At 42.1% G+C, this 14,978-nt stretch overlaps 1 protein-coding gene across 1 annotated transcript; it reads right to left on the reverse strand.

Annotated features, from left to right (window-relative positions):
- Window positions 1-800: 800 nt before the first annotated feature.
- Window positions 801-13,369, reverse strand: LOC140122679 (cytochrome P450 2K4-like). The gene is made up of 10 exons (XM_072143788.1): window positions 13,217-13,369; window positions 10,751-10,947; window positions 9,971-10,133; window positions 8,261-8,410; window positions 5,758-5,918; window positions 4,482-4,658; window positions 3,392-3,533; window positions 2,232-2,416; window positions 1,653-1,794; window positions 801-1,564 (listed from the first exon to the last, which is right to left on the reverse strand). The coding sequence occupies exons 2-10, from the start codon at window positions 10,922-10,924 to the stop codon at window positions 1,386-1,388; spliced, it is 1,473 nt and encodes a 490-aa protein (XP_071999889.1). The 5' UTR covers window positions 10,925-10,947; window positions 13,217-13,369; the 3' UTR covers window positions 801-1,385.
- Window positions 13,370-14,978: the final 1,609 nt, after the last annotated feature.

Raw genomic sequence — 14,978 nt, forward strand, 5'->3', positions numbered from 1 at the left:
AAACCCATGATTGGTGCTGGTACTTTTGCAGGTGTTAACACCATTTTCCCCAGGATTGTCACTCCCGAGAAATCATCGGGAAATTTTGATCCTAGAGAAAATGCTAGAGCACTGGTGGCAAATAAAAAATTAACAACTGCAATCAGTACCAGCACCAGTACTGACGGGGATGAGCCCAAATGCCGATTTTCTGGCTGAAATCCGGGTTCAGGTTTGGTGACCGGAAACTGCAATGTGTGGCACAAAATGGAACATTGCTGGTTAGGGTCCACTTATCCCTACATATTATAATCTTGTGATTATAGGTTTCATAAGATATTGGAGCCCTTAACCAAAATTCTCAATCTATGGTAATGATGGTAATGTAGTTATTCTCCAAGGAATATATTACTTTACCGCCTCTCTTAGGCAACCTAAATTGCCCTCAAAGTTTTGGACACCAACCTTTGGTCCTATAGGATGTAGCCTTGAATTATTTCTATGTGCATTCTGTTTGCAAATGAGCTGCACTGGGGAATAATGTACAGGAGGTGGAGGGAGGGTGGAGTTGCGGGAGCGTAAGGAGGAGTGAGGGGTCTCATTTGCATACAGAGTACAAATTTATATTTATTGAACCTGGTGCAAAAAGAATGAATACAAAGCTAGGTCCCATGGAAGATTAGAGCAGCGGTTTTCCTCAGCCAATGGTCAATTTGGTTAATTTGGTTTATATCTCATCTGAAACAATAGTCTCTACAGTTATAGAAAAAACAACAATATAGAAAATCTGATAAACATTTTTATCCACATAAACAAAAAGCCATCAATATTTTATTTTTATTTAATCTACATTCAATTTTCAGAAATTCTCCTTTCTAATAGTATTGAAACAATCCTATAATTTAGTATGTCCCCAGTAGATAAAAAAACCAAAATCTTTCTCATGCTCTTAGTTCTTCAGCCGAACAGCCAGTCCTGCAAATTAACGCCCCTAGCAACTAGCCATGGCCATAATTGGCCAGGGAGTGTTCTGCTAGCCAGTCACAGCCAAGGCTAGTTGCTAGGGTTGTCAACTTGCCGGATTGGCTATTTCAGCAATTCACCATTATGGTCAGACGGACGAACCCGAATGCTGTTCCTGACCATCAGGGCCCCTCATCTATAGTTATGAGACACCATTGTGCTATTTAAAGTTACATTGATCAGGTAGAAAAGATGGTGAGAACAAGTGGAATTACCATTGAATAGTGATGAGCACCACCAATACTTTAGCAAAAATTTCTGGTTTGGCACTTGGGCTCCCCCCTCACTAAACCCATCCCTATCATTGCAGTCTTTTACTTTGTATTTCTTTATCACCCAATATACACATACTCTCCATAAAAGAATTGATGAACCCCCATGTCCTAGCTGCGGGGTATGGCACAGATTTCAAAAGGTTTGGGGGAGTTTGTAGACCCCAATGCAGGTGTAAGGTCCAGTTTAGCTCCTGGTGGCACCTTGAATGTAAAATGTTGTAAAAGGTATGTAAAAAACAGGAAAAGCTCCATCCTGGCCATGGTCTCACCGGCACAACTTCTTTTACCTAAAAGTAAAAATGAATGAATTTGCGCATTGCCTTCTCTGTAAGATCAGCTCATATTTGTATCTATACCCTGGTTCCCCAATGTTACCTAAAGAGAAAGGGATGAAGGCCTCGTTCTTCTTAAAATTTCCTTCAGAGTCTAGAAAGTGTTCTGGATAAAACTCCTCTGGTCTCTCAAAGTATTCCTTGTCCATGTGTATTGAGTGCAGAATCGGGAGTATAGGCGTTCCCTAAGGGCGAGATGAGGCAAATGTTAATATGATCCGTAATATAGTGAATACAACCAGCAAGTGCCGATAGTAAAGTTTTGGATCTGTAGCCGCTTAACGGTCAAATTTTTGCCTTAGTTGAAGAACATTTGTTTATCACATTGAATGTTATTCAAAGTGTCTCAGTGATCAATGTATTTATCAGTAGAGCGCAATCTCCTGTTATACTACATTTTTATGTCTTGGTCAGTAGACATACTGTACTTAGCCTATAATAAGAGGATGAATTACTCATGTTCATATGTTGTGTCTAGTGTCAAATCCAATATTTGATTAGTCGTGAGCCCAACTCCTGACACCCTTCGGACAATCAGCCAAAAGAAAGGTTTATGAGAACAGACTCCATCAATGCATTAGATCATGACCTATAATAGGAGATACGGTAACCTGGTGCTCACCTTTGGAATAAAATATCCTCTGAATGTAACATCTTCAGAAGCCACATGTGGCACAGTAGTGGGTGCAATATCCCCAAAGCGCTGAATTTCGTGAACGACCGCATCTGTGTACGGCATTTGTTTCCGGTGCTCCATTTGCGGCTGAGCCGATCCAATCACTTTATCAATTTCATTCTGCACTTTTTCTGTTGGGATAGAGATAATTATATTTTATTATTTTGCAAAAAGTTTTTACTAGTTTTCCAGAACAGCTTCACCCTTGTCCTAAGGCCACGTCTGGTACTGCAGCACAGTAACATGATAACCATTCAAAGCAATAGACAACCGTTTCATGCAATGGTGGCACTTTCTTGGAACAATTTTTGAAGCAAAATTAGATCCACAAAAAGCAAGTCTACCAACTTCTAAACAGCTTCGTGAATGTGGTTTGACATGTCTGATGCTCATTTGTTCTTCTTACGGTGCACCAAATACTAAAATCACAGGTAAAATCGGGTGCCAAAAACGAGCAACTAACGCAAAAAAAATGAATGCATGGTGTTGTGTAAAATCTAATTCTAACTCATCAGTGGGGACACTGCATCAGCACAGTGTAGGTAACAGCTTTGACTAAGTGAAAGACGAGCAATGTAGGTCAGGGAAGAAACTAAACTCCTTTAGTTGCAGGTCACATACATTCATGGGGGGAGATTTTTCAGCGCCTCAACACCAGTTACAGCATAGAAGCACTGCAAGAAATTGCAATTATATTTGTGGCTATGACACTTCCACGCCATGTGGCCGTGGAGGGGCGCAGCTGCTTGCGAAATGGGCAGGCACGGGGCATTTCTGCCCTGTGCCTCCATACTTTCTAAAAACCTGAGAACTTTCAGCCCCCAACAGGTCCAGCGTGATGGGGGTAGACATGGCCTCTATCATGCACACAAGCGTCGTCGTATGATACATGGTCCATAAAGGGTTTATTTTCTTCGCTGACCTAAATCTTGTGTAGTATAACATTGTCTAATCTATATCCGCACCTCCTGTTAGTTGACTTAGTCCATGCCAGAATAAATTGCCCAAAAAATGGGTACCTTTGAATAATGTGACGCAAGGTTTTTTAGTCACAAATAAAGTTAAATACTATGACCTTAAAATAATTATGACCTAACATGTCTTACTTTGGATTTCTGGGTATTTTATCATTAGCAGGAGACTCCATCTCAGTGTGGTTGATGTGGTCTCCATTCCCGCACCAAAGAGATCCCCCACCAGCACAGTCAGGTTCTCATCGCTGAAATACTGAGTGGATTCTGTCTTTCCCTATGAAAAATATAGCAAATATATATATAATATGATGACCCACACCAATCACAAAAACGTGGAACCCATTCAACCCAATGGGCAACCCACAGCTCTATTCAGTGTCTTTTATCCAAAAGAACTGAATGTTCAACTTTACCCCCGTTCCAGCAGACCATTCCCTCCAATAATACTGTTATCCCCCTTCCTTGAGGTGCTTATTACTCATATAATACACTGCAATGCACCTTCAGCAGGGTGTAATAGGGATTGTTAAGTGGCAGGTTTGGGAGTTTTTGAGAACCTCCCCAGCTGTAATGGCAACTGATTACTGCCCCCCAATATTTTTTGTAGAAGGGGTGTCATGATCAACTGTAACACTTCACAAGTTGTAACTGCGACCACTGGCTGTTATTGGCGGGTGTCTACTTCATTATTATTGGTGAGAACATCCTTTCTGGTTCATTGAGTTCCGCAGAACCTTGAACAAAAGTTTGGTTTGGGTAACCAGACCCAAAGTGATGGCAGGTGTTATCCCTTTAAATGGGACCACAATTAAAGCTATGGGCCCGCTCATGGCTATTGAACACTCTATCTACCCTGTGAATGCTGTTGGCAAAGCCACCTGTGGCATTTAAATGTAGACGCTCAAACACACGGCCATTTTCCTTAGGATCATTGCACCTGGTGACATCATCAGAAAGCAACAATATTAGGGAAAATGGTGGTGAGCACATAGGTTAAGCCAAATAACGCCCGGAATATCGGTGTCAACAACAATTGTGGGTGTTATCAGCCGGAGTGAGCCTGAACTTCTGGCCGAAGTCTGGGTTCGGGAAACCAAACCTGAAATGTTCCCTTTGGACCTGAACATTGAGGTTTAAGTCTGCCCAACCCTCATCCTTATATATTAGACATCACCCGAATAAGGAGAGGGGTCACCCCATTACAATATTTATCATACTGTACCTCTTGTTGCTTGGCTAAGAAGGTATCAACCAAGTTCCTCTGGTCATTAACATCCAGTTCTTTCCTAAATTTTGTAAATGTCGCTCTAATAAAACCTTGAAACTCTCGAAGGTTTTCAAAAATTGTTCTGTGAGGACCCGGCAGCTGGTCCATGAGGGATGGAAAACTGTTGTATAACTAAGTAAAAAAAGGGAAAAAAAAACTATAAACTGGTAAAATATAAGTAAAGGACATAAATATGTTTTTCAAATATTATATACCGTAATACAAGGAAATATGTAAAATGTAACGGCAGTCCCTGGGTTATGTACAAGATTCTGTAGATTTGTTTTTAAGTTGAATTTGTATGTAAGTCGGAACTGTATATTTTATAATTGGGATCCCAGCCAAATTTTTTTGGTCTCTGTGACAATAGGATTGTCATAAGAACCAGGATTAACAATAAATCTTCATTACAGACACCTCTGATAACTGTTACAGCTGATTAGTGTACTACAGTAAATTACCAACATCCAGAGGTCCGTTTGTAACTAAGGGTCGTCTGTAAGTCGGGTGTTCTTAAGTAGGGGACCGTCTGTATTTTGGTTGATATATCATGTCTTATAGGCCAGTACAATGTAAGACAAAGTTGCAATTTCTGGCACATTCCTCGGAATTTATGACTCTATAACAGGGATTAAACAAGATATGTTTCTGCATCTGTGTAGCTACAGCATTCTCAGCACTCACAATGCATGAAACAAATGGTAGATTTCCTTTAAATCATTATAAAGACTAGACCAGTGATGGCGAACCTTTTGGAGACAGAGTGCCCAAGCTACAACCAAAAGCCACTTGTTTGTCGCAAAGTGTCAACATGACAATTTAGACAGTAACTTATTGATCCCTGCTGTATGACAGGTTTTAATTGTGTTGGTGTCCTGAGTTCACCAATACAATAGAAAGATGGAGAAATTTGGATTGTAGCTTCCCTCCAGGGTTCCCTGAAATGGAAGAATCAGGGGACCCAGAGCAGGAGCTCCAATGACAATCCATCTCTATCCACACCTTTTCACTCCTCCTGTAGTCCTGGCAGCCGAGGATGTTGCTTTAAAATAGTCCTTGAGTCCTATCTGGCAAACTCTGTGTTGGGGTGAAGGCCTGAGTGCCCACAGGAAGGGCTCAGAGTGCCACCTGTGCCATAGGTTCGCCACCACTGGACTAGACCATCAGTCCTGCAATTATAAGGTAAAAATGCAAAAATAAAACGTACATAGACAGTAAAATCTGCACTTACCCTGACCCATGGGCTTCCTAGGAGTCTTATATTCTCACTAACTAGAGCCATAAGCCTCAGAAGGGTCGGGTCCTCATACTCAAATCTTTTATTGAGCAATATGGCCACAATGATATTGGTAACAGCTGCACTTAGACTGGTGAAATTACCAAAGGGTTTTCCTGAAAAATAAATGATTTTATCTTTTATATTTTGAATTACAAAATACATTTAGAATTTATACAGGTTAAAAATAGATCCTTAAATAGGAATTTTCACTACTGTCAGCAGCCATCGCACTTTGCCTCCTATAATAGGCTTCTTTTACTGATTCCGGTGTAGTTTGCCAATGTGGGTGAAATATTCAAATTGTCGGGGATTCATGTTTCTGTAACTTCTCTTTGGCTTTTTCTGGACCTAAACCTAAAGTTTTCTATTGTATTTTGTGCTTTATTTCATAACCATTTTCCTTTTACTTTGCAGTCAGTGAAAACAAACATAGGAAAACGCAATTATAGTCTAGACTCTCTCTCAGATTAGCAGTAGAAAACCCAAATCTTATGTGGAAGTGTAAGATGTTACCGGCGCTCAGACATGAAAACTTATATCTGCAATATCTCAATAAACGTCTTCAAAAGGAGCCAATTTGGAGAAGTTTACATGTCTGAGCGCCGGTAACATCCTACACTTCCACATAAGATTTGGGTTTTCTACTGCATCGGGATAGTGGCTTCTGATACTCCTGGAACAGATCACTGCTAGGAAGAGGACACTGGCAGCCACTCCACGAGATCATACAAAGTGCTTCAAAAACGCTAGAAGGTGAGAGTTTTTACCACTAATAATCTGAAATGTGCAGCTGACATACTACACTAGGGTGGCACTTTTCTCTCCCTTTTACCATATATTTGGAGCTCTCTTGACCTCGGGATACGGTCTCCAGGTTACATCTTCATCTCTCAGATTAGGACACCTACTCCTCAAGTTGTTCCAACCCTTCAGTTTAGAGATCAAGTCCACTGTTTCCAAGAAGGAGTCCAAATTCCGGCTTTACTGGAATCTGTCTCAGTTACATGGACACGTCCACTCCTCAGACACAGATCCCTTTCCTTTTGATCCAGTTTAAGAGTTTCTAGGCTTTATTTATTCCACGTTTGTTATTAATTTTGTAATACATAATTTCTACAAAATACATATTCACAATTTCTTTACACATTCCTATTTTTGGAAGGACATGCCACACACCTGAACACACTGGATTGTCGAAAGAAAGAGTTATTAATGTCAATAAAGAATTTGGACTGATTCAAGCCTGAACCCCCGTCTAAAATCCTGTTCTTCAGGTTCTAGTACCTTTTTACATAAACTGAACCAGAAAATAAAAAAATTTAGTTTCCATTCACCTGCTTCCTAAGCGAACTTGGGTGTCGGAACATGGAGACCAGTGAGTAGTATCTAAAATACACATAGCTCCAGATATATTATTCTGGCTGTGCCAGTTTTTTTGTCTACCTCTGCACTATAAAGAATGTTTTTGGAGCTAGCGCATGCATTTTCTTGTCGTGGTTCCATTGTGACAGACACTTTAGAAAATAGTGCACCTAAGGGGTCGTGGTGGTGTTAGTTTGAGTTCGCAAAACATTAATAGTAATTCCTTTATTTACATAGCGCACACAGAGTTTGCCAAATCGGTCCCTGTCCCCATGGGGCTCACAATCTAATCACCTACCAGTATGTTTTGGATATACTTGGCGGAAACCGGAGGACCCAGGGGAAACCCATGCTAACACAGAGAGAACATACAAACACATTGCAGATATTGACCAGGATGGGACCTGAAGCCAGGACCCCAGAGCTGCAAGGCTGTCGTGCTAACCATTGAGCCACCATGATATTACAGAGTTGGGCCACAATTCTAATGCACAGTCTACAATGAAAGTGCACCAAAAGCGAGAGTGGAGGGCACAGTCGGCCGGGAGTGGGCCAGCGTGGGGCGTTACTGTCCCCATGCAAGAGCACCGACGTATGATAAATATCCCCCTATGACTTAAAAAATCCATGTCTTTGCTAAGGACATCCATCCCATTCCCGATCAATGTCCGATCAAGTGTTGTCTGACCTGGTTGATCGCTAGAATGTGTGACTGATCGTACTATTTAGCTGTCTTGTATTATCTATCTATTACCTGTATTATTATCTATTATTGCCTTATCCCATTGACTTTCTGGAAGTTCTAGCACAGCTTCCTGGAAAAGCCCGTGCCACAAGTTTACAATTAAATAGAGCTAAAGGGGACTCCTGGAACCTTATTTGACCAATGTAGGGAGTCCTAGAAAGAATACCCTACAATCAGACATTTATTCATTTCCTGGAGATAGAGGATGAATATCCTTAATCCGAAAACCCCTTTAAGTCTTCACTAATAGCAGAGGTAACGCATTGGCTGCAGTCAACAATCAATAAACAGAATAAGACCAAAGCCACCGCGTCCAAAATGTACAACACGGAAGCCCTCAGATCTTACCTTCATATGATTTCCACTTTTGAACTAAACATTCAGCCTCCTCCGTGATCTTGTTCTCTATGGTTTTCTTGCCCATTCCATAATCTCGTAGAGTAGAGATTGTAAATCTTCTTATCACTTTCCATTTCTCTCCATTGGAAAAGACAATACCTGAGGTATGGGAGTAACATGTATTAAAGTGAAGTACAGAAATACAGCCCTCTAGAGTTCTGATAATGAACTATATATTGGTATATAGAGGCTCAGTAGTCACATAATGTTTGACTGCACGCTCCTGCCAAAAGGCGGAGGCTGGTTACCAACTGAGATCGGGGATGATTGAAGACACCTCAGAGGTAGGGACCAAGGCCAATAGTATGAAATAATAATTAAAATTTGTGATCCCGGTCAACCCTTTAGAGCATCTATCACACCTTCCTCCAACTCGTTGCATCCATTATTAAGCACTTCTCCACTGAAAATAACTTTGTAGATGAGTGGCCCAATGATTGGGTTCACCATTCGGGTTCGGCTGCCAGACCCGACATATTGCCAGATTGACCACCAAACAGACCACTGGCAAATAGCCATGGATAGTGCAAAATACATTCAGGGAACATGGAGATAGAGAAGAATGTAGAAAGCATAATATTGTAACTTTTTAAAATATGCTTATTAGAGAAGCGCAGACCCGATCATCGTGTTTGGCTGCACAGCCCGGACATAATTTGACGCCCTTAGCATGACCATGAATATTAATGGAACTCAAACTCTTGACCGGATCATTGGGTCCACTCATCCCTAGCCCTTACTGTTTCCAAGCAAACTGATCTGTGTTTCCCATGATATTTTTGTTCTCCAAAAAGTCAACCAGGCCTCGCTGGAACATGTACAAAGAGTTTGCCATAACAACCTCCTACGGCAGAGAGTTCCAGAGTTGTACTTACATGATGTACAAAATACAAGCGTAGCTTTTGAGTTTCAGAACTTAATGGGGCTTATTTATTAAGGGCCCGCGGTTGCATTTTTGTCAGCTATTCCGTTGTTTTCAGGGATGGCCCCAGGGATTGAGTTGCACGCGATCAGATTTTGGCACATCGGCGCCGGGTTTCAAGCGACGCAAATCGGGGGGGGCGGACCGTCGGATGATCCGACGGATTCGGACAACGCGCAGGGTTTCATATCGGAAATTGTGTCGCAAGACACGCACTTACAAGCACCGGGAAGAAGAAGGTGAACTCCGGCGGACCTCGGCGGGGAAGCAACAGATGCAGGAACTCGGGCGCACAAGCTACATGAATCGTGACGGACTTCAACTTCGTCGGGCGGTCCGGATCGGGGATGTGACAGGACCAGGTAAGTAAATTTGCTCCAATATGTTAACAATGCTTTCTACCTGCCAGAAAAGAACTTAATAAACTCATTGGGGCAGATTTACTTACCCGGACTGCTGATTTGGGTTCTGCCGGGATTCACTAAGGTCATGCGCCCAATGTCCACTAGGTGTCACTGCTTCGCTGAAGTCCGGCGGAATTCACCTCCTCTGTCTCGGTGTATGTGAGTGATATTTTTGCGACACAATTTTTTTTAAAAATTCCACCAGAGAGCCACCAGTTGTGAGTTAAGAAGTCAGCCAAGCTCCTCACCACTTGAATCGGCCACTTTATTATATGTCCCTGTTGTAATCCAAAAATAAATTATTAAAATATAAAGATTAAGTTCGGCAGTTACCATGGTCCTTTATTGACTTGGAGAACAGGGGATTATGGGGTCTGTCGGAGAACACTTCGGCATGGTTCATCAGAGCATCTTTTATCGTCTCGTAACCACATAAGATAACCATTTTTGTCATCCCCATCTGAACACTGAAGATGGGGCCGTACTCCTTAGAGAGCTGTAAACACAAAAATATTTGTCATTCTATTATTTGTAAAAGTTACTCGTTGTATTCCTAGAAAAGCCCTGGTAAATATGCCAATACATTTTCCAGGATGGGACAAGAAAGACCACTCCTCTTTTGCTACCTTCAAATGAAGTCCACTTAAAGGGCATCTACTACCAGTATGAAGGGATGTATGCAAATGAGCCTAAGGGGCTCCAGGCTCCATAGGAGTTAATGGAGCCTGGAGCATTTCAGGCTAATTTGCATATAATCCTTCATTCTTGTGTTAGATGTTCTTTAACATCAAGCATGATTTTCAAGAAGCCTAATGACATGATGTGGCATAAAAGCCAAACTATTATACCTATTCCAGAAGGAACAGATTCCTAACTGTAGACAATGCTCTCTGGAATAGACATACTGACATGGCTTTAATCTCACATCCCCTAGTGGAGAATCAATGGCTGTAAGTCTCCACACGCCTGCAAGGTGGCCTTAATTGGCAAAGTCTTCGTAAGGAGAACTCTTACTCCCTGACCCTAGAAATACCTTTAAAATCAAAAGTTGTCAATGATAGAAGCCGAACAAGTTATTTTAAGATGATACACTTTTTATAATATTGACATTACCTTGTAAAGTGTTTTATGAGGTTTGGACATGTCCAACTTGAGGATATTTCCAAGAATTGGTAAAGGTTTTGGCCCAGGAGGGAAATTTTTGTATTTCCCTTGCTTTTGATTGCTAAACACATTGACCAAAAAGAAGATGACAACAATGGTCAGAAGAATCGTGACGAGCTCCATGGAGGATGTGAGATCTGGATAATCTAGAGAAAGCAGTCACATCAAGTAAGTACATCATGTTATGTAGACAATCATATAAATAAATAAAATTTTTGCAATCTACAAAACCGTACTGTTTGTTCCTACCATCTGCCTTTAATTGTCATAAACTTTTCTTAGTTAGAAATAGTAAACAGACAAAGGAAGTGTAACTGCCGGATCTGACTACACATGGCTCGCTTGTAGTCTGTTACTATGGAGACAGTGGAGGTCATTTACTAAGGGCCCGATTCGCGTTTTCCCGACGTGTTACCCAAATATTTCCAATTTGCACCGGTTTCCCCTGAATCGCCCCGGGATTTTGGCGCACGCAATCGGATTGTGGCGCATTGGCGCTGGCATGCACGCGACGGAAATCGGGGGCGTGGCCGAACGAAAACCCGACGGATTCGGAAAAACCGCCGCATTTAAAACAAAAAATGTGTCGCGGAGCTTGCACTTACCTTCACTCAGCCCGGCTCGGTGTATTCCAGTGCGGAACTGCCTTAATAAATCCCGGCCGGACCCGAATCCAGCGCAGAGAACGCGTCGCTGGATCGCGAATGGACCGGTAAGTAAATCTGCCCCAGTAGGTCTGCATTGGATCTACATAGGTTTCATACCTGTTTATTTGAAGAAGATTACAAGGAAGACAAACCCTTTAAGAAAAAATTATTAAAACGTAGAAGTCTAATAAGTAATTATATAACAGATCGGGGGTTCACCCACTGTTCTTAAGTTTAATTTGTATGTAAGTCAAAACTGTATATTTTATAACTGTAGATCCAGACAGAATTTTTTTTTGCCCCAGTGACAATTGGAGTTTCAAAAATTTTTGCTGTAATTGGACCAAGGATTATCAATAAAGCTTCATTACAGACACCTTACAGCTGATCATTGCAGCCTGGGACTATAGTAACAACCAGAGAGGTCACCAGAGGTCACAGTGGGCAGATGGGTCTGTCTTTAACTAGGGGTCATCTGTAAGTCGAGTGTCCTTAAGTAGGACACCGCCTGTATTTATTTTGCAACAATTGTTCTGGAGTTCTCAGCTCAAGATCAGAACTGAAAAACATACGTATTTCTTTGAGTCTATTCACATGGAGCCTTTGGTCTCCCTGATCTACTCTAGTGGTACAATCCATTATATGTTAGGCACAACCTCTTTACATGGCTGGGAATCATCCATAAACAGATGGGTTTTTTTAAATTTTGTTTTGTTTTTTAAACTACATTTTTTTCATTGATTCTATATTTTTCTAAATTATATTTATTGTATAATCATATTTCCTTATATGACATTTTACTAAGTTTAAAGCCAGTGGATCAGGCACCTTTGTTGGTACCTGAGGGATTCAGATCCCATTGATGATACCTGGCCTGGAAATTTTAACCCCTTCCAGAACGGTCACCATTAACATACAGCCCCAGATGCTCTGTGTTTATGGACTTTATGCTTTGGAGGGGTCTGTTTTTACTTTTACTAAGGCTACATTCACACTAACGTATGGGGGACGTATATACGGCCGACGTATATACGGCCGATATACGTCCCCCATACACTTCTATGGGCGCACGGCACCCTACGGGAGCGGTACGGTGCCTGTCCTATCTTTTCCCATAATACGGCGCCGTGCGCCATAGGTTGCTATGGAGAGGGGCGAGGGGTGAGTTGCGCTCACCTCCTCCTCCTCTCCCCGTACACTGCCGTTGCCCGCTACGGTACGGTACGGGCGGGCAACGGCAGTGTGAATATAGCCTAACAGCTAGGATTCTGGGTGGTCTCTTCAGCGCACCCCCCACAGTTTTGGGTACTGATAAGGACACCCATATTTTTGGGTGCTGATAAGGACACCTGAACCACAAGCTGATCACACCTCCACACACCCAAATTCCTACTAGAGAGTTTGATGCAAGCACAGTTCCAGTAGCTCAACAGAGCATGTATACCGGTATATATATATATATGTTACACATTTATGGGTTTGGATTAAGTTAGCCCGCAACTTTGACGTCTTTACTCTAGATTGATCTGAGGCCTACCCATGGCGTGCACCATCCCTCCAATAAAGTGTTTTTCCTCCCCAAAATTGGTGAGTGCCGTCATCTCTCTTCTTTATTGGTTTACTCTCGGTTGAGCTCTATAGACTATATTCCGTTCTTATAAGGCAGAGACATATTTGGCTCCATCAACCGCCAAAATGATAATGCATCGGCTTGCCCCAATACCGTTGGACCTCAAAATGTTACAGTTTATAAAAATGTTGTTCTTACTGTAGATTCCTAGGTTTGTGGAGCACAAAGGATACGACGGCTGTCAGTCCTCGCTCTCTTCTCTCTCCCTGCACAATGACTTCTTCTGCTGGATAATAACACTGGATAATCTTTTACCTACAGAGATGTGCGCTCCTCCTCCCCACAATTAACTCCTTCCTACACAAGAGGACAAACAACTCAGCTCACCTCTGTGTATTATGCCCCTTCCCTCGCTCTTATCTGACCGGTTCTAGTCTCCTCCCGGCTGAGCAGCGTCACTGCTGGACTTTGGTGACATGTGCTGCACGTCTATGACTCCTGAAGAAGAGTGAAGGAATTGGGCGATACCTTTTTGGGGAAAACTGAGTATATTTGATGGTGGAGCTTTCGAGAATACTAATTCTCTACATCAAACATGATTTTATGCATGAAACCCAGCATTTTATACACACCACCTTATTATGTGTGAACAGTGTCCAACCACAGGCCTTTATGTTGGGGAAACAGTATCCAATGTATAGGGGCGACAAGCAGGGAAAGAGAGCAAAATTCAATTGTAGAAGTTTACAAATAAGGGTAAGACCAGTGGCGTAACTAGGAGAGGCAGGGCCCCATATCAGACTTCTGAATGGGGCCCCCCTTACCCCTTAAAAAATATACATATTTATATGCTCACAAATGTGAGTTACAGTTGCATGGGATACACAGTACATATATAGAGCATAATGCAGTATATATAAACATCATACATTGTATAGACATAGACAGTATATACACAGCACAGATACAGCATATATACATCACATATATGTTATATACATACTACGTTGTACAATGTGTATGTATATAATGGTGTCCATTCAGTCAGTCAGGTTGGATAATGGGGCCCCCTGACACTGTGGGTCCCATAGCAGCTGCTATGGCTGCTACCACTGTAGTTACGCCCCTGGGTAAGACAGTTGTTAGGGGCGCACCTTTCACATGTCTTGTTTAGGTAGCATTTAGGAAAGTCGCTTTGAAAGTAAAGCACAACGAGCGGCAGTCCAAAAAGGTGGGAAAGGAGCTCACAGCTTCCTGCCACTACATTTATTAGTATGGGAGTGTTGGAAATTGCTGAGCACAGTGCCGACTGCTCAACTTCCGCTCCACCTACTAGTGAGTCCAGGACCCCCATTCTTGGTATGGCTTGTGAGGATCCCACCAATCAACTTGCCATCCCCCATCTTAAGGAAATGAAAAAAGAAAGTAAAAAGCTGATTAATTTACTTAGCATACTATTATACCTCAAAGAAAATTGGCAATACCCTTAGTTATTATTGGTGCACGGCTTGAGGGGGTGGAGCATGACAAAGTGATTTCCTGTGTCCTGCTCTGACCAGGGATGTAATGCAGATCAGTCCCGATACCATAGGGGACCAATTAGGTAGGTATTCCTTATATGAGAAAAAAGTACTGTAAATTATACAGTTGGGGCCTGGTACCGATTTTCTCATCACGGCCCAGCGGCTTCATGTTCCTCCTCTTCTGCAGACGCTATACCTGGTGTAACACAGGAACAGTTTACATTTCAAAGCCCATGATGCTAGAAGATAAGAGACAGACATCTCCAGTGACTGTTCCCCGGCTTCATGTTGTCTCTGCTGCGTCTCTATATTAGGTAGGGAAAGTGAGAGCTCAGCAGGAATCCCATAGTCACAGAGGTCACACTACACATTGCATAACACACATCGCTATGGGGAAGGCGAGTTTTCCTGGAGTAGAAAAGTAACAAAGGCCTCGT

This window comes from Engystomops pustulosus, chromosome 3 (genome assembly GCF_040894005.1).
Source record: "Engystomops pustulosus chromosome 3, aEngPut4.maternal, whole genome shotgun sequence".
NCBI classification, from domain to species: Eukaryota; Metazoa; Chordata; class Amphibia; order Anura; family Leptodactylidae; genus Engystomops; species Engystomops pustulosus.

Excerpts from the sequence above, each read along its gene's own strand:
- LOC140122679 (XM_072143788.1), bottom strand. The coding sequence starts at position 10,924 with ATGGAGCTCGTCACGATTCTTCTGACCATTGTTGTCATCTTCTTTTTG. Across the intron at positions 3,534-4,481 it reads TCTTAGCCAAGCAACAAGAG|GGAAAGACAGAATCCACTCA; the intron begins GTACAGTATGAT and ends TATTTTTCATAG. Across the intron at positions 1,565-1,652 it reads CTTCATCCCTTTCTCTTTAG|GTAAAAGAAGTTGTGCCGGT; the intron begins GTAACATTGGGG and ends TTTTACTTTTAG.